Genomic DNA, 24,188 nt, shown 5'->3' with positions numbered 1-24,188 from the left:
ACGGACGAAAACAAGCATTTAAATACTGGAACTAAGAAAGGCATCTCAGTCCAACAAACAACAAAGATGCTGTTTACCTTTTTGGCCAACTTAAGATCCTCCACCAAGTCTTGTTCTCCTTGAGCCAACTCAAAAATAGCCTGTAGTTAGTTAGTTAGGTAGGTAGGTAGGTAGGTAGGTAGGTAGGTAGGTAGGTAGGTACCAAGAGACAAATAGTAAAGACGGTTTCATTGAATAAATCACAAGAGATATAACAAGGGTCGTTGAAAACATATCCATGAAGATTAAAACTTAATGTTCTAGTATTTTGTGCACAGAAAAACTGAAAACCAACACACTGATGGATAAAAACCTGAAGATGTTTGGTTTTACCTCCTGTCTTTTTATCTCCTTTGGACTCAGAGTCTGAGTTGCTCCTACTCGGATGTCGAACGTCTCGCTCCACAGTTTGCTGTCACGACGCTTTGAGGCATGGGCTGTTGCTGTGGGAACCCGTGACGCGTTCATGCAGGATGAAGGGTTGGAGACGGTTGCTGAAATAACTTGTGTCGTCATTACGGATGAGGAAGAAGAAGGAGGAGGAGGACCAGGGTGGGGGAAAGGTGGAGCAGCTCTTTCTGCTCGATTCTCATTACGGAAACTGATGGAGCGCTGCAGAGACAGAGACTTTTAAAACAAGTGACAACAGGTAAATAAACCTTAAAGGACATATTTTTATATGATTTGATTCAAGTACACATTTACTATTGGCTGAAAGAGCACTCATCCAGGAAGAAGCCATTACTCCAAAAGAAGCATAAAACACCAGATTATGTTTGCAAGTGCACTTAGAGACAAAGTTAAATTCAAATTTGGAGACATGTCCTGTGGTCTGTCTTTAGCTCTAATGAACATTGTTTGTACAGCGTTTTGAAAACAGCTGTTGTGAGGGTCTAAACATGAAGAAATGAAGTAAACTTTGTTGAGCATTAGGTCCATTGGTGCCTTTGATGTATAGGTCACTTCTGATACACATACTGTACTACATTTTAAAAGGTTCATGTACAGTGGACATCAATGTGGTGAAATTCACAGTGTCCTGCTGTGTTATAACCTGGTATGTTGCTTTTTTGTAATATAAGTGTCTTATTTTCCTCTGACCATCTGAATGAAATTAAATGAATGCCCCCAAGTGGTCAAAGTAATTATTCAGATAGCAAGTTTCACTTTCAGTTTCAGGGTTAATTCTCTGCATTGCTTAGTGTGAGACCCAGTGATATTATTGGGTTATTGCTGAAACATTTGAGTCTCAGTTGCATTGATCCTGTAGAAGTGATACGCATGTGTTGTATACGTCATAAAATCAGCTGTCTTAGTACAAGAGACATGAAAAGTGGAAACATTTTCTTGGTGATTTACCTGCAGAGTCTGACTAATCCTCTTCAGTGACGTAGCCTTGACAGGAGGCAGCAGACTAGCCAGAGAAGTCACCCTGGGTACGGGTTTACCACGCTTGGTGCCTGGCTCCTGGAGGAGACAGCACAGGAAAAAATGTCACATTAAAAGTCAAAGCCGAGGCCACTGCGATCCACATGTTTCTTTGTGAGCAGACATTCTCAGAGCTTCTGTCCTCATGCTGCATAAAGAGCTTCTGCCTGAACCTCTGATGATGAGAACAACCAAGGTTTGGTGTTAATAAAAAACTTTAAGCAGAAAAAAATATGGACTGAAGTTCTGCAGTCGTGAAAAAAAACAAAAGAAACTAGATGGAAGCATTTACAGAAGTAAGTCATCAAAATCAGGGGTAGTAAATACAAAAATCATATAACAATCCACATGAATACCAAAAATGGATATGAAACGTCATGGTTATCCTGTTTAGATTTTAATAAACAAACAAGTAAAGTAATTCAGAGACATGGTCCACACATCTTAGATGTAACCGTGGAAAACTAGCAAACTAACTGTTCAGAGTGGAACATTTAAAGTTGTTCTTGATTTCTTTACTCTAAGAAACCAAGAATTTTACATTTTCTAAATAACCAACCTCAAGAAAAATTTGCCTTGGGCAACATTGTTGCATAAGTTAAGCAAACAACAACAAAAAAGTTCTGTTTCACATTCGGGACACTGCCTTGTAGTGGTTAATACATCATTCTTCTGGGAGGGTGAGATGAAGTTTCTGAGTAAAGGTTCTGATACATCCTTTCTGCAATACAGATCTGGACCTTTTATGACCAGAACAGAGATTATCTCTATTTTCCAATTAAAAAATGAGACTTTAAAACTAGATGATGGGGAAAAAAGGCAAGGTTAGAAAATCTCCCAGGCCTCATCTGGACAGATCACATCTGCAGAATGTAACATTAAGCCTGGGTCAATGGGACTAACTAAAATAGATATTAAGATTTCAGCTCTAAATAAACGTAATGAAAGCAGAAGAAGGAATCTAAAGAATAAAAAGGAGAAAACAGCTTAAACCAGAAAAGAAAAAACCATAAAAATAATTTCACATCGTGAAAAGAAACAGTTGTTTGAGTCCGAGAAAACAAAGGGTGCTATGTAGCAGTCATGACTTTCACCTGTAGTACTGAAGTCATAGACAGTCAACTGACCTGGATGAATTAAAAACAAAGGTTTGAAAATCAGAGGTACCTATGTTGCTCTTGTATCAGATTATTTATCAAAGTTAGTGTTTCCAGACTTTGAAAGGAGAGTTTTACCTCAGGTCTGTGACAGACGTTACATTTTGATCTGGAATATTTGGTTCTTCTCAGACCTCAAAGAGATCCCTATTAGAACAGAAGAAACTAAAAAACCACATATCCTCTGCCGTACTCAACAATGGGCCTTCCCACATCATTATCCTTTGCTTCACACCAAACCCACCTGGAGTGTTTGCTGAAAAGCTCAAGTCTGGTCTGACCAAACCACCCAGATCAAGCAGCATCCCAGCCGAGCCGAGAAATCTTCACTTGTTTATGTTTGTGATGGTTGGACAGGAAATGAACAACTGCTTGGCAGGAAGGTACTGTTTAATACTTGTTGATACAGCTCTCTAAGCTCAGGACATGTTTTACCTCCCTTACCATCCTCCTCACTGAGTGAGGTGCCAAAATAAACTTGGTTCCTCGCCTGGTTTGTCATGGTTCCAGTTGTTTTAATCTGTTCAACTGCTGCTCTGGCTGTAGATGAGTTTAGTCAAAAAAGTTACTCTCTTGTTGTCATTTCCTCACATAAAAATCATCGCAGATCTGTTTTACTTGAAAGGCATGTTTTCTTGTCTTTCCCATTTTTAGGAGTGCCTGAGAGAAATGTATAGCCAAAGAAACTGAAAGTCATGTTGTTATTTGTTAACAAATTAACAAATACGTCCGTTTAATTTACTCTGATTATTGGATATTAATACCCGTCTCATTGGTCATTTTCCTAAAAAAAACATGACTACTTAAAGGATGCTTTATTTTCCCCATAAAATAAATGTGCACAATTTATTTCAATTTAAAACACACTTCTAAAAAAAACAGCTAATTTCTTTTTAATTATCAAAATAAAATAAACAACATAAATCTAAAGGTTGGATTTGTCTTCGTCTCACACTGCGATTAAGCTGCTGCAATAAAATACGATTTATTTTCATGGGATTTTAAACCACAGGAGTGGATAATGGGTAAAAACTAGAAAAGATAAAGACAGATTAAAGATAATACATATTAAAAATATATATAATAAATAAGAAACGGGGAGGATTCGGCACTGATAGCAGAGGATAGATATTGGTAGATTAGACATCAACTAGAGGTAGAGATGATTGACTAAAAGTAGATTGGGGGTGATATAAATATATTCTCACTTCATATGTTGGGAGGACAATTTGGTATATTAATGACTTGGACATAGATTAAATAAGAGAAAGAATATATTTGAAAAAAAGAATAGAAAGAATTAATTAGAGTATTTAGTAATAGATTAGATCATATAACAGAGAAAGATCTGATTCAGATTAGTTTAGAGAAGAAACATAAAAACTAGACAATAAATCAGTTTTTTAGATTCTGGATCTCAGTTCCCATCAAGACAGATCATACAAGATACAAGAATAAACTTAGTATATGAGATGTCTGTATGTCGTTCAGTGAGCGTATCTCATTTAAATCCAGACAGGGTTACACTAAAGATAAATATATGTTGTCTATCTTGGACTGCTGGTGTAAACCTTTAATAAAATATACATAAGATGACGAGTGAAAATCTATTTTAATTTCTGTGTAATATTCAGTAATATTCACAGATGATGTTTCTCCAACACCAAACCCACAACAAAGGTTCACTGGAGGGACATCTTACCTCTTCCTGTTTTCCCATCCGGTGGGTTTGAGTGCTGCACCCAGCAGAGGACCCAGAGTTGAACAGCTGTCCCAGCAGAGAACCGGGTCTCTGTCCTGCCACCATACCGACAACACCCGGGCTTCAACAGGTACTATTAGAGGGCCCCTGAATCATTGTCAAGGGTTTGAATGCCCTGGAAATTTTGTGGTAAGTAGAAGAATCACGAAAAAAAGCGAGTGTCAGTCGGGTCCATGAGGAGTGTGGAAAAGGAGATCCAAAAATGTTTCTGAGTTCTGACAAGAGATTAGAGAAAGAGTTCAGAACCACACATATGCTCCGTCTGATGATGTAAAAAAAAAAACTGTGGCTATGAATCCAGGACCCAGGATCACCTGGTGCAATCAGAAGATCTTCAGGAGCAAAGTATCCAGATGAAGGTCCAGAAACAGTCTTCCCAGCAGAGCTTCAGTAGAACATGCTCCTGCTGATCCTTCAGGCCTTTAAAGCTCAAACAAACGAGTTCAAATCAGGGAAAAAAATGGAGTTCTGTTCTCTACAGACCGTCCAGGAAAAATGTCTGTGTTCCTCTGCTTTTCTGTCCAGCCCCTCTCCGAGATAACAGCTCACCCCCCCACACCGAGTCAGTTTGCTCTTTTCTGTTTCAGTTATTCATCTTTCCCTCTCACTCACTAATTTCCTTCCTTCCATTCTTGTTCTTCTACTTGCTATTTTCCCTGAACTTCTTATGCCTCTAACTCATCTTATTAACCCTATCCCATTTCCCTGCTCTACACGTCATGAAGTCCAAGCAGGTAAGTAAATCATCAGCAAATCATTTCTTTCCTCTAAAAATGATTCCGTTTTGCTCCCTGTCCTCCAAACAGTGGAAACATTTTCTAAAACATGTCCTGCTGATGTCAAAACAGCTGTGAAGGAAAAATCCATCAACTCATCAGATCATCTGATCCATCTAGCTCTGTCAAAGTGCCAACCAGAGGGGTAAATTCACAAAGCTCTGCAGGTTGCTTATTTTCTTGTACATATTTTGCACATGCAAACAGCTTTATTTCTGCATTCCCAAAGCAGACAGCTGTAATGCGCCATGCTGTAGTTGTTCTCTTTTCAGCCAGAAGTGATGATAGAGAGCTCCAACTCCAACACCTTCTGGCCCTTAACTAAACTCTTTCAAATATAAAAAAGTATTAAACTCATTAAACATATCAGGTTGCAAAATGTATACATTTAGTCTATTAAATCTGGTTCTAATTTACACACAAATACATAAGCATGGGCAGATTTTGCCCTAATAATTCTTGACTTGGCTGCATGATGGCTCAGATAGACCGCAGCCTCCTGCCAGAGGGGAGAGTTTCAAAGAGTCTGTGACCGGGGTGGGAGGGATCAGCCAGAATCTTCCCTGCCCGCTTCAGGGTCCTGGAGGTGTACAGTTCCTGGAGCGACAGTAGACTGCAGCCAATCACCTTCTCAGCAGACCGAATGACACGCTGCAGCCTGCCCTTATCCTTGGCTGTAGCAGCGGCGTACCAGATGGTGATGGAGGAGGTGAGGATGGACTCAATGATGGCTGTGTAGAAGTGCACCATCATAGTCTTTGGCAGGTTGAATTTCTTCAGCTGCCGCAGGAAGAACATCCTCTGCTGGGCTTTCTTGATGAGGGAGCTGATGTTTGGCTCCCACTTGAGATCCTGGGAGATGATGGTTCCCAGGAAGCGGAAAGATTCCACAGTGTCAATTGTGGAGTCACAGAGGGTGATGGGGGCAGGTGGTGCTGGGTTCTGCCTGAAGTCCACAACCATCTCTACTGTCTTTAGAGCGTTGAGCTCAAGGTTGTTCTGGCTGCACCAGTCCAACAGATGGTCCACCTCCCATCTGTACGCGGACTCGTCACCATCAGAGATGAGTCCGATCAGGGTGGTGTCGTCCGCAAACTTCAGAAGCTTGACAGACTGGTGACTGGAGGTGCAGCTGTTGGTGTACAGGGAGAAGAGCAGAGGAGAGAGAACACAGCCTTGGGGGGAACCGGTGCTGATGGTCAGGGAGTCAGAGACGTGCTTCCCCAGCCTCACGCGCTGCTTCCTGTCATACAAGAAGTCAGTTATCCACCTGCAGGTGGAATCAGGCACACTCAGCTGGGAGAGCTTCTCCTGGAGCAGAACTGGGACGATGGTGTTGAAGGCAGAGTTGAAATCCACAAACAGGATCCTGGCGTAGGTTCCTGTGGAGTCCAGGTGCCGGAGGATGAAGTGAAGGGCTAGGTTGACTGCATCGTCTACAGACCTGTTGGCTCTGTAGGCAAACTGCAGGGGGTCCAGGAGGGGGTCGGTGATGTCTTTTAGGTGTGAGAGCACAAGGCGCTCAAAGGACTTCATCACCACAGAGGTCAGGGCGACGGGTCTGAAGTCATTAAGCCCTGTGGTCCTTGGCTTCTTGGGAACAGGGACGATGGTGGAGGACTTGAAGCAGGCTGGCACATGACATGTCTCCAGTGAGGTGTTAAAAATGTCTGTGAAGACTGGAGACAGCTGATCAGCGCAGTGCTTCAGGCTGGCTGGTGAGACAGAATCCGGACCAGCAGCTTTCCGGGGGTTCTGTCTCCTGAAGAGTTTGTTGACGTCCATCTCCTGGATGGAAAGAGCCGTCCTCGGCGTGGGTAGGGGGCTGGTGGGGGGGAACTTCAGGGTGGGGGTTGGAGGTGCCAAGGCCCCTCTTGAGGTTGGGGAGGTGGGGGTGGTGGATTGTGGCTGCAGCTGTTGGGGGGCGTCGTGGGGGATGGTTGCAGGACTGTCCCTTTGTCTTTCAAAGCGGCAGTAGAACTCGTTCAGGTTGTTGGCGAGGCGTCGGTCGTTGATGGAGTGGGGGGCTTTCGGCTTGTAGTTGGTGATTTGCTTGAGCCCTTTCCAGACAGACGCAGAGTCGTTGGCAGAGAACTGGTTTTGGAGCTTCTCAGAGTACAGTCGTTTAGCCTCTTTCACTGCCTTGCCAAACTTGTACTTAGCCTCTCTGTATATGTCTTTGTCCCCACTCCTGAAGGCCTCTTCCTTTTCCAGTCTTAACCTTCTGAGTTTAGCTGTGAACCAGGGTTTGTCGTTGTTGTAACTCACCCTGGTGCATGATGGTACACAGCTGTCCTCACAGAAGCTGATGTAGGAAGTCACAGCCTCTGTGTACTCGTCCAGACTGTTGGTAGTAGTCCTGAACACATCCCAGTCTGTACAGCCTAAACACGCCTGGAGATTCTCCACAGCCTCACTGCTCCACTTCCTTGTCGTCCTCACAACAGGTTTGCCGAGCTTTAGTTTCTGCCTGTATGCAGGAATCAGGTGGACCATGATGTGGTCGGATTGGCCCAGTGCAGCACGTGGGACGGCGTGATAAGCGTCTCTGATGGTGGTGTAACAGTGATCCAGAATGTTGTCCTCTCTGGTCGGACATTTAATAAACTGTCTATATTTGGGGAGTTTGTGGGTGAGATTACCTTTGTTAAAGTCCAGGTAACGATGTTCGTAGTCCACGCTGGCGAAGACGTACCAGCACCCCAGCCCGTTTCCCTCTCTTCCGGCGTTTCACCGCGTGAACAAAGGTGAGCGCACCTTTGACCAGAATGTCCAAATATTCCAGAGCAGTAGGCAGAAAAGTTGGAAATAACTCCTCTGGTGTAGTAGCCCTGATGTTCATGAGTTCTTCTCTGGTGAGAGAGCTCCGGGTACCATCACAGAAGACCGTTTTAAAGCAAAAAACAAAACAAAACAATGCGCACCAACACGCCGAGGCGACCATCTGCGGCGCCATCTCTCTGTACCAGTCCAGGTTATATCCTATTTTAATGGATGGATGGATCTTTAACACCTGATTTCAGCGTTTTGTGCCGTGCCACATTCTGTTTTCTGGACCTGTGTGAACCCATCCCGGACTCTGAAACGGATTGGAGAGCCTACCCTGACACAATCACAACTGCTGGCCTTGGCACAGTTTATCCGGACCCTGGAGCGGTTCGCTTGCAGTGGGATTGCATGCCGGGCCCGCGTACCAAAGGCAGTAAGTGGAGGGTGTAACTTCAGAGCCTTGCATTTGAGTAGAAGAAGAAACAGAGGAAAAACAGCATAAGAGTTCAAATCCAAAGACGAAAGTAACTGAAAATGTCTTGTGGAGCTACGTGAAGTAGTGAAGAGGTACAGGCGCACCACTACACTTGAACACCAAAGTAGCCCTGATAAGACGAATTTTCTTCTTCATGCTATTTTTCATCTCGATCAGCACTAGACTGCCCCAAAACAATCCACTGCAACTCTGACGTTGTTCGGTCCAGTCTAAAAAATCTCTGTGTGAAAGTAACCTGGGCCAACTGAAGGTGTGAATTTTCTCACTTTTACCAATCCATGGACCGGACCAGCACTGTGAATACACTCTTACTGTGCAGTTTGAGAGATGATGGACGTTTAAACTCTGATTTGCACACATTAAAAGGCAGCTTTGTGAATTTGCCCCACAGTATTTCTTACCTCAGCATGTCATAAATCCAATTTTCCTAAAGTCGATACCATGTCCCCACACCATGAATGAAAACTGAAAGCCTGTGACAACCCAGAGCGTTTTCAGTAGCTGCCAATGCCACACAACATACTGTAGCTTTGAATGTCATCCAAAAATATATTTAAATAAATATCTTTACTCAGCATTTATGGGTTTGTGTCAGCATGATCTCAATTCTCAAGTCACTGGAACTGATGATAGAGCTGGTACTGGAGCTACTGGTGGTGCTGAAAATGCCAGTCTGTTCATTAATTACCAATAAAAGGGAGGCAGAGAGAGACGGTCGCCTCAGGCAGCCAAAGCTGTGTCCTGTTTTTTCCAGCACTTTCCAGATCAATAACTGTGTTTGTTGGAGTTATTAGGTATTTGGTGAGAACACGAACATGAACTTTGTTTCTTTTTTTAGGCACACAAACATTTTCTAACCTTATTTTTCTTTTCACAACTTGTAATCCCAGATTTTACTCTCTGCATTATTTACTAAAGATTAAGGAATTTCCAACCTGCAGATCTCAAAAGAAGCTTTTAGATCAGCTAGAAAATGCAACACCCATGTTTGGACATGGATTGAAAATTAGCTGTAAATGCTCTGGTTTGGTGATGCTAAATATCTGACCACATACAAATAAACAAAAATAAATGATAAATAATGAAGTATACATGGGGAAAAGGCCAATTAGGGGTAAAAACTGTTAAAGAGAGTTAGTTTAATGCAATGATTTGATCTGATGATACATTAGCTGCAGCTAATGTATCATCAGATCATTGCTGCGTCAGGATTTTTAAACAAATAGCCTCATGGCTTCTGCTAAATTGTGACTATTGTTAGAGTCAGAGCGAACTCTGACACCTCAGGGTCACCAAACAAAAGCAGCTCCACCTCAGACTCAGCTCTATTGTCTGTAAATGAGGCAGATGAATAAAACCGTCATGGAAAGAGAAACAAAAGTGTGTCTCTGCCTTTTGTTGCGGATTGACACCAAACAAATATTTCTTCTCTGTGTGAGCTTATTTCACTGAGCAACATCGATAACTGAGCTGCTAAAATAACACGAGCCTGAGGGCTTCAGTAGATCTCAATTAACCGGTGGGAAGATAAAGTCAATGATCACTCTGGATCCAAACAGAAACCTCACAGTAAATGTAATAATAATAATAATTAGAATAATAGTTGTAATTATTATTATTATTGTTGTTATTTGATGGGATTTTCTGTTAAATAAATAAACTGAATTGAACTGCTGATGATAAGAATAATAATGATTAAAAAAATATTAGTAATAATAATAAATTATAATTAGTTGTGCTATATAAATAAAATGAACTCTAATGAATTTCATTGAATTAATAATAATAATATCAATAATAATAACTTGTTGGGATCTGGTGCTATATAGATAAACTGAATTGGACTGCACTGAATTATTAGTAGAAGTAATAATGATGATAATAATAAAATAATAGTTTAATAATAACAACAATAATATTAATAGTATTATTATTATTGTTATTATTGTTATTATTATTATTATTAGTAATAGTAGTAGTAGTAGTAGTAATAATAATAATAATTTGGTGGGATTTGGTGCTATGTAAATAAACTGAATTTAATAATTAATTTAAATATAACCAACAAGTGTTTTTTCCTGATGTGTGACATGATCACTTGTGTATGTTTGTTGTCAGTAGGGATGGATTTGATAGATGCACACCCCTGTCATAACCTATGACCTGTAAAATCAGATAAATACATCTTGGTGTCCTGAAGCTGCGGTCAGAGCACAATGGTTCTGTGTGTGATTCACTCAGGCGTGGCACTGAAACAATGGACCGTAACTTATTCCAGGTCCCATATCTGCCGCCGCTGGTCTGAACAAAGTAAGACTGATGGTGTGTTTGGTCTGTTTGTCCTACTGGAGCATGCTGCGCTGGGTTGACTTCCTTTGTCGGACTGAGCTGAGAAGGGAAACGCCCGGGAAGGAACAGGCTGCAGGCGCGGCGCTAAAAATATAGCAGGAGGGGCCCAGCATGATGGCTGAGGGCCCTGAAGGGTCCACAATGTTCAATGATTTACATCCCAGCTTGGCCATAGTATTCTGTCTTTTTTCTCCAGCATCATTTACCCCGTTCCTCTTATGTTTACAATAAATAAAGTACATTATTGGAATGCGTTTTAATATTTTATTGCATTACCCCACTTCGACTGAATGGGTTCCTTTAGATCAGGGGTCTGCAACCTTTACAATACAAGGGCCGATTTTGCTACTAGAGCCACCAAAGTTACCTGAACTTTTGAAAAAAGGCAACTAATAATTTTATTAAATATCTATTTTGGGACATGTGTTGTCATTTTAAAGAATCACCATTTACTTTCTGTTTGACACCAGAACCCAGCCCGGTGTCATAATTCTCCTTTGTTTGAGTTTTGAGTTTCTTGTCTGTTTCCCTGCAGCTCCCTGTTCAGTTCCTGTTATTCTAGTTATTTTTATTAGGTTAGGTTCTTGTATCATTCTTGTGTTTAGGTACTGTATGCTCCTGGTCCTCTGTGTTAATTAGCCCCCCTCCTTCAGTTGCTCTGCACTCACCCTGACACCAGCTGCTCCACATTCCATCTGATTAGCTCTTTTAGCTCATTGGTCGTTTCTCCGCCCTGCCTCTGTATTTAAACTGTCTGGTTTTCATTAATTGCCACTGGATCCTACTGTTTATCATGGCCAGTCCGTCCATGACTGTTTGCCTGCCCGTTCCATGTCCGTCTCATCGTCTGTGTCCTGTTTACTCTCTGAGTTTTCCTGTTCTGTTATTATTGAAAAGCCTTAACTCACCATGTGGCTCCCACGCTCCTGTTCACACGCTGGTCCTACAAAACCACAATTTAAAATGACACCCGATGAAGGTGCAGATTATATTATCCAACTTAAGCTGTAAAATGTGATGTTCCCATATGTCTTCATCAGTTTTTGCTCTGTGAGAGACATTTTCTTTACAGTAACAATGTTGGTCTGGAAGTCATAACTCATAATTCACACAAAGTCTCCTGGGTTATAGGAGTAAGATGGCTTCCCCACATATGTCAACTGTTGGACCACGTCTTGGTCCATGACCTTGCACAACTCTCTCAGGTGGCACCAAGATGTAGCGACATCCTAGAAGATCATATAAACCACAATGCGGAGGCTCTGTTGGGGTCATAACCAGTGTGACCAGTGCTGCTTCTAATTCTCAACGACTACCAACAGCCACCCTGGCTCAACCTAGAACCTCATGATAATAAAGAATTACAACTTTGCTGCAGATGTTTTGTAATTTTTTTAAAATCAGACATGACCATGAGATGCTGAATGAGGAATCTACACATTCTTAATACATCCCAGAAGACCTGGTCCAGGCTACAGTCTGGCTGATTATTTTACATCATTGGAGGGACTTTCATCCAGTGTTTGTCTACCTCTGCAGATGCCAGGTTCTCACATAATGGAGAACTTCTCTGAGGGTCTTCTGCAATAAAACTATGCAAAATAAGTATGGCCACTTAATATTTTCGTTGCATGTCTTTTGTGAAAAGAAATCACTTTAGCTTCTCATGGAATGTTGAACTCTCACAACAATAATTATTTGTCTTAAAGCAACATAGTAAAGAGAAAAAGTCCAAAATAATTTATGGGTCAGAAAATGATGCCATGACTTTTGAAGCAATGACTACAGCTACGCAAATTTTTTAACTTCTTGCCACAGCTTGCTGTGCTACAAACCTAACAATATCATCTATAACAGAAATATTTTTCATTTCTGTTTCTAAATTTATAGATTTTACAGCAACATTTGTCAATTTTTGGTGCTCCTTTTTGTTCCTCGTCAGTTGCTAGAACCTTCAGCCATTATTAAGTGTGCTAAAGGCTTCATTTTGAACTTGCACAATGCTGAGGGACACAACTATGCAGCATGGCTCCTCAGACAGCAGGACAAGATCAACAACTGAACGCACAACAACGACTACAACAGGAAATCTTTCTGCTTTGGTCTTGCATTTCAAAGGTGTGAATGATTCACTCTGCACTTTCAGGAAGTAGTCGGACCTCTCAAGTCAACAGTTATTTCTCACACGTGTCATCGGGTTTGGGCCAATAACGGTGTTTCAACATAAACTGAGCCAGAACCAAAGGCTAACTGGAGTTTAACTTACATTGATGGTCAGACTGCAGAGACTGAGGGCGTCTGCATCTCTGCTGGCCTGTTTTCTCTTCTTCTGCAACACAAAAGATAGGAACAGAATTTTAAGCGCAGATACAATACATTTGATTTAGTCTTTAAGGTTTACCTCTGAGCAGCCAAACCTTCTGGCAGTTGTTTAAATCAGGTGGCTTTCTAGAGGGTTTCTTCGGACTAAAGCTGAGTGAAAAGGCAAAGATCAAAGGTCAGTTCATTGTGTGGACAAACCCTTGATCTTTTAACTTGTCATCTCCACAGAGACTCTCCAGCTTTATTTTTAAAATAATGAATCTCCCTGTTAACATCTGAGAGCCTAGAAGACCTATGATGACTTTCAGGTTTTTAATTCTTGTAGAAAATTATCCCTTGCTCTATTAACTTTTAACAATAGTGAGTAGAAGCTGACAGATATCTTTCTGTAAACTTTGCTACTTTCTTCAAGTTCATTTTCTGACAAAAACTCTGAAAATGAAATCATTTTCATTTTAGAATGTAATTCTTTAAATTTTAACCAAAGGTTAAGAATTCATCTTCAGATGGAAGTATTTTTTTTTTGCTCAGCAAATAAAAATATTTCAGGGAGTTAAAAATATTTTGGGGAGTTTGCATGTTCTCCCCATGCATGCGTGTGTTCTCTCCTGGTACTCCGGCTTCCTCCCACAGTCCAAAACCATGACAGGTTAATTGGACTCTCTAAATTGTCCTTAGTTGTGAGTCTGCATGCATGGTTTTGTTGCCCGGTGATGGACTTGCATGTACCAGACCAGACCATCTTGCCCAATGGCTGCTGGAGATGGGCACCCATACACATTTAAAACAAATTTCAGTTGATCAACGTTAACAAAAGTTAAAGTAAAAGACGTAAAGAAAAATCATAAAAGACCTTCCGACAGCATTAAAACTATTGTTTAAGATCCCTTTAAAAGGTTTCTGACATGTAGTGTTTGTCATACCTGCTTCTGTTTTGAGTTTTTGAGTTTGTGTTTTGTTATTTTACCTAATCCAGTCCTTTGTTTTCTGTTTCCCTGCACCCCAAGCCCACACCTTTTCTGTGTTTTCCCCTGATTGTCTGGTCACGTTCCTTATGTGTTGTTTGTGTTTGTGTGCACGCCTGGTACCCTGTCCGTGTCCAGCCATGAGCAATAAAGTATCGTCTTACCTGCAAACTTCGAGCTTCAAGAGTTCTTCCCCGCATATTGGTCCAACAGAAACCCACATTATAACAGAGTTGAGGTTGTACAGGACCAAAGTTTAAACAAGAGGGTCTGAGCCTCATGGTGAGTTAAAGTATTTAATCAGAACAGAACGGATGACGTACAAAGACGCATCGGGCAGGAACAGGCTGGGTAAGACCAACATCAGGAAACACTTGCAAGCAATGAAAACCTGAGAGCTTAAATACAGAGGCAGGGTGGAGAAAGGACCAATTAACTAGTAGAGCTAATCAGGAGAAATGTGGAGCAGCTGAAGGAGGGAGGCTAGTTAACACAGAGGAGTAACAGAAATATCACCAGAATGGACCATGAACCTAATCTAATAAGAACAACTAGAATAACAGCAACTGAACAGGAAAGTGCAGAGAGATATACGCAAAACTCAAAGCACAGGAGAATCGTGACAGTTACAGGAACGTCTGTGTCCTTAAATGGAAAAACATTGGGAAGTAGTGACTGGCTGAAGGTTTTTAAACAGCACATAAAGGCAAAATTTAGTTATGAACTCAGAGCTCTCTGCTGCTTCATTTCACTGCTCTGCTTTCACTCTGCAAAATGCAGCATATCATCATTATTATTATTGTGTTTGAAACATTCATTATCATTACGGGATCCCCAGAAGGAGATGGAGAGTGTCGCCAAGGTAAGAGATGCCTCCTGGTCCTGTTATCCCCACGACCCGATGTTGGATCAGCAGAAGGCAACGAATGGGTGGATGGATCGATTCAGATGTTTTGTGAATCAGAGGAAACAAAATTTTCTTTCTGTTATATCTGACAATCTTCAAGTGCTGAAGTATCTTTGTTTGTTTGGACGTGGAGAGTTTCTGGGATTTTCCTTCATTGTCTGGAAACAATTTAGGGCAAACACTTTTTAACCAAAAACTTACAGTAATACTTCTGAAAAGGACTCATCTTTGTCCTGTTGGCTAACACCCTTTTATTACGTGGATAAGGCAATGATCTCTGCTGACTCACATCTAAACCTCATGGCATTAACTCTCTTCATGCTTGAGTCTTTGCTGTGACTTTGACTTCCGTGATTTACAGTCAGGCACAACAACATGAACAAGGAACCAAACACTTCCTGTCTGCTGCCATGGCGACAAGAAGAGGGAAAAAAATAATCACATACAGCAGGGGACAGCAGAACAGAGGAGAAGAAGACGAAAACTGGAAGGCAGAAGAAGAAGGATGTTGGGATCGGAGAGACAATAGCAGGAAGTCTGCTGTTTGTTCAGTGTTGTGTCCCGACTCCAATGTTGTTTTCCAGATGTTACACAACATTAACTCAGCGTCACTGCAGAAATCAGAAAAAAGGTTATTTATTTTTTATAAAATAAATACATAAATTTATTTCTCCATTGTGGGATAAATAAAGTCTAATCTTATCTTATTTATCTTTATTCCATATAAGGCCAATTTCCTTCATCTCCTGTAAACTACCTGAAATTAGACTCATCCATAGAGTCAGTTTAAAGCTAAAATTTCATCCAAAATGTTGCTTCTAACCACAGTCACTGTTTGTCTCTTACAGTAAAAAAAATGAACACGTTCAGACCGTTTTTGTTTTTCCAGTGGTGGGTTTGTAGCAGAGTTGACATGTTGGTCAGACAAACAGGGAGTCTGGCAAGATCCCTGGGAACAAATATTTGTGAACTTTAACAACCGGAGACATGAATACTTTTTCCAACACCATGAATACTTCCACCTCGATGAGTGACTATGAGGTTGATGTTGCTCAGATCATCAGTATTTTGATTCTGCTTTCATCTGGCTGCAGAACTCACATTCCTTCAGTAAATCTTATAGATGCTCAGTGACAAACTTTAGACGGTAGATGTGCCTTCTTCAGCAGAGAGCTTTGAGGTTTCAACCCCCTGAGTGTAGTGTGTTTCCATGGTGACTTGGGTCACTGTGGTCCCAAAGACCTTCAGATCAATAACAATCTCCTCCTGTGTAGTTGTGGGTTGATCTCTCACCTCCATCATGATCATCCTTACACCATGAGGAATGGAGCTTCAGACTGAGGGCTAATGATGGTCATTTTATATTTCTTCCACCTCTGAATAATCACACCAACAACTTCTCACGGAGGTTCTTGCTGATGGTCTTGGAGTCTATAAGAGCATTGAGCAGATCTATTATCTTGAGCCCGATGTCCTTCGACAGCTCCTTGGTCTGTCCCATGATGATGGAGCGATTGGAATGGAAGAAACTGATTCTTTGGACAGGTATACTGCACACATAATGTGTTTAAGGTGAATCTGTCAGGAATTGATTAATTAATTGACTTTTGTGCCACAGACCAGTCAGTGGGAGCCAGAATTAATCACTCTCTTGGCAGATTTAGATATAAAATTATTTTAAATCGACAAAGAAGCTTGTTTCTGATATAAAGTCAGACAGGCTTCTCTCAAATTAATAAAATAATGTGAAAGAGCCATACCAATTTTGAGAATTAAGTATTATTATTTATACCCTTCTCAATAATCAGTGGAAAAATTCTTAATTGGCATTTCAACAATGAAACAGTTCCAATAATTGCTGAGCAGCTTGTTGCATGTTTTTACTGGTATTTTGATGTTTTGGTTTTGTTGAGGAGCTCCAAGTCTTTGAAGTTGAAAGGCCTCCTTGCCATCATCCTAATCTTTAGCTCTGTCCACAGATGGGTCACTCCAAACATTAACGTCAGAAGAAACATGTCAGAAAAATTAAATCTGTCAGGGGTAGGAATACATTTTGGGTCTAACTGTGTTTTACTCAATGACATAAAATCATGGATAACATTCTCCAGCTCATTCTGAGAAATTCCAAGCCATTCCCAGGCCAGAAGGGGTCTTTAGTCATTTTAACTGGCTCTGGATCTGCCCTGGGGTGTTCTCCCAAACCCCTTTTTCACCAGTACTTACTTGACTCAGCTCAGCTTGGCCCAGGTCAGCTCGACTCGGTTTTTAGGGTTTTCCATTAGGTACTGGTTTTTTGTACCAGCTACCCTTTTAGTATCTACTCGGTGGGGGTTCCAAGCGAGCCGAATCGAGAAGAAAATGTGACGTCAGATGATTGACAGACACTGATTGTCTAGGGGGGTGGCATCACTGGCTGAGTCATAAGAGAAACTCCATCACAAAAAGCAACCTGGCAATATAACAAAATGCTACAGCGAATGAGCGCATTCTGAGCTTTAAGGAAAATAGCAACACTGAAATCAACACTGTGGTTCAAAGACAAGGATGCAAACATGTTTGTGCTTGGTGGCTGATGATGAAATACATACACATCACACACCCCCACCCACATTATGGTGGCACTCCAATGTAGAGGAAAGTGACCCCAAACATGTAGAGTTGAGTTCAGCCAAGCAGGTACTAATGGAATAGAGTTACTATTAGGAAATTCCCAGAAGGTGCCCAAGGAGCATCCAGATTGGATTTCTGAACCATCTCACCAGACTCCTTTTGATGCACCGGAAGAGAGGCTCTACTCTGAGCATCCTAGATGACGAACTTTCTAACCTTGTCTCTGAGGCAGAAACCAGCCACCCAATGGAGGAGGCTTATCTAAAGCTGTTTTTTTCTGGGAGGTCATTTTTCGGTCATGATCCATACCTCATGACCATGAGTCTTGAAATGTAGACAGATCAGCAAATCAAAAACTTTGCCATTTGGTTCAGCTATTTCTTAATTCTTAATTATGATGGACCAGAGCTCACAATCCATCTGAACATCAGTTGTTTCTTCCTACCATCATTCATGCTGAACAAGACACAAAGACAGCTGAATTCTCTGCTTGAGCCCCAGCCTATAGTGAACAACCCACATTTTTGCAGTTGACAACCATCGCCTCAGAGGAACTGACTTTTGTTCTTGCTGCTTCACACTCGGCTGTTATTCACACCAGTGCAGTCTGAAGGTCAAGGTCAACAGAACCATGTCATCTGCATAAAGCAAAGATGAGATCTTGATGTTCTCAAACCAGAAGAGGAACCCGGGCATCCCATTCCCCCACAGCACCGCCAACAAAATATCTTAAGAGATACAGTCATAAACATTCTTACAACAGCAAACAAGTACCTGGTGGTCAGAAGGACTAAAGCGTCTGTTTTCAAATGGGTTATGGAGAAGGACTTTTGTTTGGCCTTGAGTAAATTTCTGGAAAACCAATATTACAGTCCCCATGTCCTCCATGGAGGACGCAGCGTCTTAGAAGTCAGAGGATTACAAGTCCATCACCATGGCAGAGATCCCTGGTGGCAGATCACCAGAGAGGATGAGATGCCCCAAGATGCTGAAGACCACGTGGAACCAAAGACTGTACCAAAAATCGAGGGATCACACTTCCAAGCCTCCCTAGGAGAGTTTACTCAAGAACATTGGAAAGGAATCACCAACCAATTGTTGAACCTCAGATTTAGAGGAGTGGATTTCATCCTGCCCATGAAAAGGTGGACCAGATCTGTGCTAGAACCAGACTGTGATTACAGGCATTTGATGTAGACACATAATCAGCCATATTCAGGCCATAAAAATCACGCTGGAAGAAAAACGAGAGGGAGAGGAGGGTCAGAGCCCTTGGTTTTCAGTTCCTGCACACGTTCCGGCTGAAGGAACAATGCCTCACGTGGACAATGGTTCAGGAGGACATTATGTCCAAAGTTCAAACTTCAAAACAAACAGAAAAAGATTCTTGGTTTAAAATATGTAAGAAAAGGTTTGAAAGAAAATTATTTAAAAAAAATGTCTGCACAAGAAACAGTTTTGCAGCTGTTTGTTTCCAGGGGCTCTACATTTTCTCGTTACTTTGAAATGAGTGAATGCAAAAACACCAAACTAGAAACCTTACTTATAAAGAGTTTAAAAATAGCTGAAAAGTAACTGAAGTTGTTGCAGTGAAAGTTAGCGTTCTCCTTTGAAATGAGCTGACACACACTGTAAAGCTACAGATTAAATAAAAGCTGAAATCCATCCTGAGACAAAACATCTGAGCCCAGACTTACCCGATAATAAACAAAGAGACAGCAGCCCATCATCAGGACCAGATTTACTCCTCCACCACAGAACCTGTTGATCAGCTACTCCTCCCTCTCCAGGTCACCTTCTTTGTTCCCCAAAGTCACATCAGCTGTCCTCCCTTTTCTCCTCCACATACGCCTTCAAACACTTGCACCAGGTTCTCCTCCTTTGCATCACCTCCTTCACAGTCACATTTTACTTCTAACTTCTCTGTCTCCTTAGAAGTGGACATTTATCTTTTCTCTTCCTCCAGTTTATCCCTTCAAAACGTCCTGCTTCTTAGTCTGCGGCTCTTCTTAGTCCTTCTGTTCACCCTTGAATTTCACCTTCTCCCTGAGTGGATTCACAGACCCTCAGGAACTCCTTCACAATATGTGTGTTTGTCCACTCAGTTGCCACTGGACAAACAGGAAGTGACGGCTGCCGGGGGAAGAAACAGCCATCTATAATTAGGAGCTCCAGGAGACAGAGTGACACCAGAGGTAAAATCACTGAGACGCGAAGAGTCAAATCAACCAACCTTGGATTTTTGATCATTTATCTCCAGAACGATTGGATTTTCTGCAGCTCAGTTCAATAAGACTAAACTAAGGGATCATGCAGGTCCGTTAAATTAAAACAATCCATACTTAATCAAATAGAGTGTGAAGCTGCTTTAATCCTGTGCAATAATTAGATGATTAAAATGTATTTACTGTGCAACATGAAATTAATGTGTTAGCATTGGTTCGGGTGCAGTGGCGCCTCAACCACACCTCCAACCACCTAGCATTTTATTCATACCCACCCCACCTCCTCAGTTTGTTATGTTCTTTTGTACCCACCCTCCCTTTCCCCCTACAGGGCATCACTTTATCCCTCATCTCTTCCTCCTCTACCTCACTGCCCTCACCCATCACCCCCCTACTTCCCAGCCTCATCTCTCACTTCTATTCACTCTTCCCCCTTGTTCTAGGTGCCATGTCGGGGCTCTTAAGTTGGCTCGAGTGCTCTGAGACCATACCCCACGCTGAATCCACCTCCCAGGCCTCCAACAAGTCTCCCTGGATGACTCCTCATCACACCCTCCTGGACTCATTTCTGAATCTCTTACTTGATTGAACCTTTAAACTCAGTTGGTCGGGGCAAAGTCCTTGCAGGTGAAACAACTGTCAGCAGACAGTTTGGTTCAGATGAAATGTTGTGGTTGAGATCACACTTCTGTACCATCACAGAGGAAGAACGAAATGGTTATAGGTTAATGTCTCCTTTTGATTGGTTGAGTAGTCCTTGTTGACCTATTCTGGGTTGAAGTGCCAGTACCGATGGTTCTGAACTAAAGTCTCTGAACATTTCACCAAGCCAGGCCAGGTTTCTATAAACATTTGTTTGGCATTAAATGCTATGCCTTCTCTTATTATTGTGTGCACAACATTTTGTTTTCCCTCTGCGTGTCCAAAATGCTCACATATTGACTGAACCGGTTTTGAATCCAAACCGAGCAGCTCCAGGCCATCCCAAAAGATATCAAGAAAGCTGCTTAACTTTCAAAGGCCCTGTTCCACACAGACCCTTGAAACTGCCCAAATTTCTCTTCCACCTTTGGAAAAATAAAATAATGATTAATTAAAAAAAGGAAATAATAAAGAAAGGAAATTTAAGTTTTTTTTAATCGATTTTGTTATTACATTTGATGTCCAAGAACCAGATATTTAGTTTAATCACTTCATTTCAGGCATTTTAACATCTGAATATTAAAAGTCATCATTCAAATAACATTTACTGCTGCTAGTACATTATTTTTATTGCATCTGGATGGAAAATCCCACGAATTGTCAAGAATAGTAACAAATATAACCTGCCTGATTGTTAGATGATATTGTTAAATGATTACCAACTGATGCCAGCCTGATTCCTAACTGATGCCTGCCTGATTCCCGCCTGATTCCTAACTGATGCCTGCCTGATTCCCGCCTGATTCCTAACTGATGCCTGCTTGATTCCTAACTGATTCCTGCCTGATTCCTAACTGATGCCTGCCTGATTCCTAACTGATTCCTGCCTGATTCCTAACTGATGCCTGCCTGATTCCTGCCTGATTCCTAGCTGATTCCTAACTGATGCCTGCCTGATTCCTAACTGATGCCTGCCTGATTCCTGCCTGATTCCTAGCTGATTCCTAACTGATGCCTGCCTGATTCCTAACTGATTCCTGCCTGATTCCTAACTGATGCCTGCCTGATGCCTAACTGATTCCTGCCTGATTCCTAACTGATGCCTGCCTGATTCCTGCCTGATTCCTAGCTGATTCCTAACTGATGCCTGCCTGATTCCTGCCTGATTCCTAGCTGATTCCTAACTGATGCCTGCCTGATTCCTAACTGATGCCTGCCTGATTCCTAACTGATGCCTGCCTGATTCCTAGCTGATTCCTAACTGATGCCTGACTGATGCCTGCCTGATTCCTAACTGATGCCTGCCTGATTCCTAACTGATGCCTGCCTGATTCCTAACTGATTCCTGCCTGATTCCTAACTGATGCCTGCCTGATTCCTGCCTGATTCCTAGCTGATTCCTAACTGATGCCTGCCTGATTCCTAACTGATGCCTGCCTGATTCCTGCCTGATTCCTAGCTGATTCCTAACTGATGCCTGCCTGATTCCTAACTGATGCCTGCCTGATTCCTAACTGATGCCTGCCTGATGCCTAACTGATTCCTGCCTGATTCCTAACTGATGCCTGCCTGATTCCCGCCTGATTCCTAACTGATGCCTGCCTGATTCCTGCCTGATTCCTAGCTGATTCCTAACTGATGCCTGCCTGATTCCTGCCTGATTCCTAGCTGATTCCTAACTGATGCCTGCCTGATTCCTAACTGATGCCTGCCTGATTCCTAACTGATGCCTGCCTGATTCCTAGCTGATTCCTAACTGATGCCTGACTGATGCCTGCCTGATTCCTAACTGATGCCTGCCTGATTCCTAACTGATGCCTGCCTGATTCCTAACTGATGCCTGCCTGATTCCTGCCTGATTCCTAACTGATGCCTGCCTGATTCCTGCACGATTCCTAACTGATGCCTGCCTGATTCCTAACTGATGCCTGCCTGATTCCTAACTGATGCCTGCCTGATTCCTAACTGATGCCTGCCTGATTCCTAACTGATGCCTGCCTGATGCCTGTCTGATTCCTAACTGATGCCTGCCTGATTCCTAACTGATGCCTGCCTGATTCCTAACTGATGCCTGCCTGATTCCTAACTGATGCCTGCCTGATTCCTAACTGATGCCTGCCTGATTCCTAACTGATGCCTGCCTGATGCCTGCCTGATTCCTAACTGATGCCTGCCTGATTCCTAACTGATGCCTGCCTGATGCCTGCCTGATTCCTAACTGATGCCTGCCTGATTCCTAACTGATGCCTGCCTGATTCCTAACTGATGCCTGCCTGATTCCTAACTGATGCCTGCCTGATTCCTAACTGATGCCTGCCTGATGCCTGCCTGATTCCTAACAGATGCCTGCCTGATTCCTAACTGATGCCTGCCTGATTCCTAACTGATGCCTGCCTGATTCCTAACTGATGCCTGCCTGATTCCTAGCTGATTCCTAACTGATGCCTGACTGATTCCTGACTGATTCCTAACTGATGCCTGCCTGATTCCTAACTGATGCCTGCCTGATTCCCAACTGATGCCTGCCTGATTCCTAGCTGATTCCTAACTGATTCCTGACTGATTCCTAACTGACTCCTGCCTGATTCCTAACTGATGCCTGCCTGATTCCTGCACGATTCCTAACTGATGCCTGCCTGATTCCTAACTGATGCCTGCCTGATTCCTAACTGATGCCTGCCTGATTCCTAACTGATGCCTGCCTGATTCCTAACTGATGCCTGCCTGATTCCTGACTGATTCCTAACTGATGCCTGCCTGATTCCTAACTGATGCCTGCCTGATTCCTAACTGATGCCTGCCTGATTCCTAACTGATGCCTGCCTGATTCCTAACTGATGCCTGCCTGATTCCTAACTGATGCCTGCCTGATTCCTAGCTGATTCCTAACTGATGCCTGACTGATTCCTGACTGATTCCTAACTGATGCCTGCCTGATTCCTAACTGATGCCTGCCTGATTCCTAACTGATGCCTGCCTGATTCCCAACTGATGCCTGCCTGATTCCTAACTGATGCCTGACTGATTCCTGACTGATTCCTAACTGATGCCTGCCTGATTCCTAACTGATGCCTGCCTGATTCCCAACTGATGCCTGCCTGATTCCTAGCTGATTCCTAACTGATTCCTGACTGATTCCTAACTGATTCCTGACTGATTCCTAACTGATGCCTGCCTGATTCCTGCCTGATTCCTAACTGATGCCTGCCTGATTCCTGCACGATTCCTAACTGATGCCTGCCTGATTCCTAACTGATGCCTTCCTGATTCCTAACTGATGCCTGCCTGATTCCTAACTGATGCCTGCCTGATTCCTGACTGATTCCTAACTGATGCCTGCCTGATTCCTGCCTGATTCCTAACTGATGCCTGCCTGATTCCTAACTGATGCCTGCCTGATTCCTAACTGATGCCTGCCTGATTCCTGACTGATTCCTAACTGATGCCTGACTGATTCCTAACTGATGCCTGCCTGATTCCTAACTGATGCCTGCCTGATTCCTAACTGATGCCTGCCTGATTCCTAACTGATGCCTGCCTGATTCCTAACTGATGCCTGCCTGATTCCTAACTGATGCCTGCCTGATGCCTGCCTGATTCCTAACTGATGCCTGCCTGATTCCTAACTGATGCCTGCCTGATTCCTAACTGATGCCTGCCTGATTCCTAACTGATGCCTGCCTGATTCCTAACTGATGCCTGCCTGATTCCTAGCTGATTCCTAACTGATGCCTGACTGAT

At 42.5% G+C, this 24,188-nt stretch overlaps 1 protein-coding gene across 6 annotated transcripts in view; it reads right to left on the bottom strand.

Moving 5' to 3' along the window:
- Positions 1-19,657, bottom strand: part of arhgef3 (Rho guanine nucleotide exchange factor (GEF) 3) — a 30,184-nt gene extending 10,527 nt beyond the window's left edge. The window contains exons 1-6 of one of the 6 annotated variants that reach the window (XM_047348642.1): positions 14,228-15,675; positions 13,194-13,248; positions 13,043-13,105; positions 1,399-1,506; positions 373-666; positions 78-140 (exon numbers count right to left, since the gene is read on the bottom strand). In XM_047348642.1, the coding sequence (XP_047204598.1) occupies positions 78-140; positions 373-666; positions 1,399-1,506; positions 13,043-13,105; positions 13,194-13,248; positions 14,228-14,286 (642 nt within the window). In that variant the 5' untranslated portion in view covers positions 14,287-15,675. Of the gene's footprint in view, positions 1-77; positions 141-372; positions 667-1,398; positions 1,507-4,326; positions 4,865-13,042; positions 13,106-13,193; positions 13,249-14,227; positions 15,676-19,277 lie in introns of those variants that run through there. The other 5 variants (XM_047348645.1, XM_047348643.1, XM_047348641.1 and 2 more) reach the window with 5 other exon arrangements.
- Between the last annotated feature and the right edge of the window lie 4,531 nt (positions 19,658-24,188).

Source organism: Girardinichthys multiradiatus, chromosome 20 (genome assembly GCF_021462225.1).
Source record: "Girardinichthys multiradiatus isolate DD_20200921_A chromosome 20, DD_fGirMul_XY1, whole genome shotgun sequence".
Classification (NCBI taxonomy): Eukaryota; Metazoa; Chordata; class Actinopteri; order Cyprinodontiformes; family Goodeidae; genus Girardinichthys; species Girardinichthys multiradiatus.
This window is presented reverse-complemented; position numbering and strand designations above follow the sequence as displayed.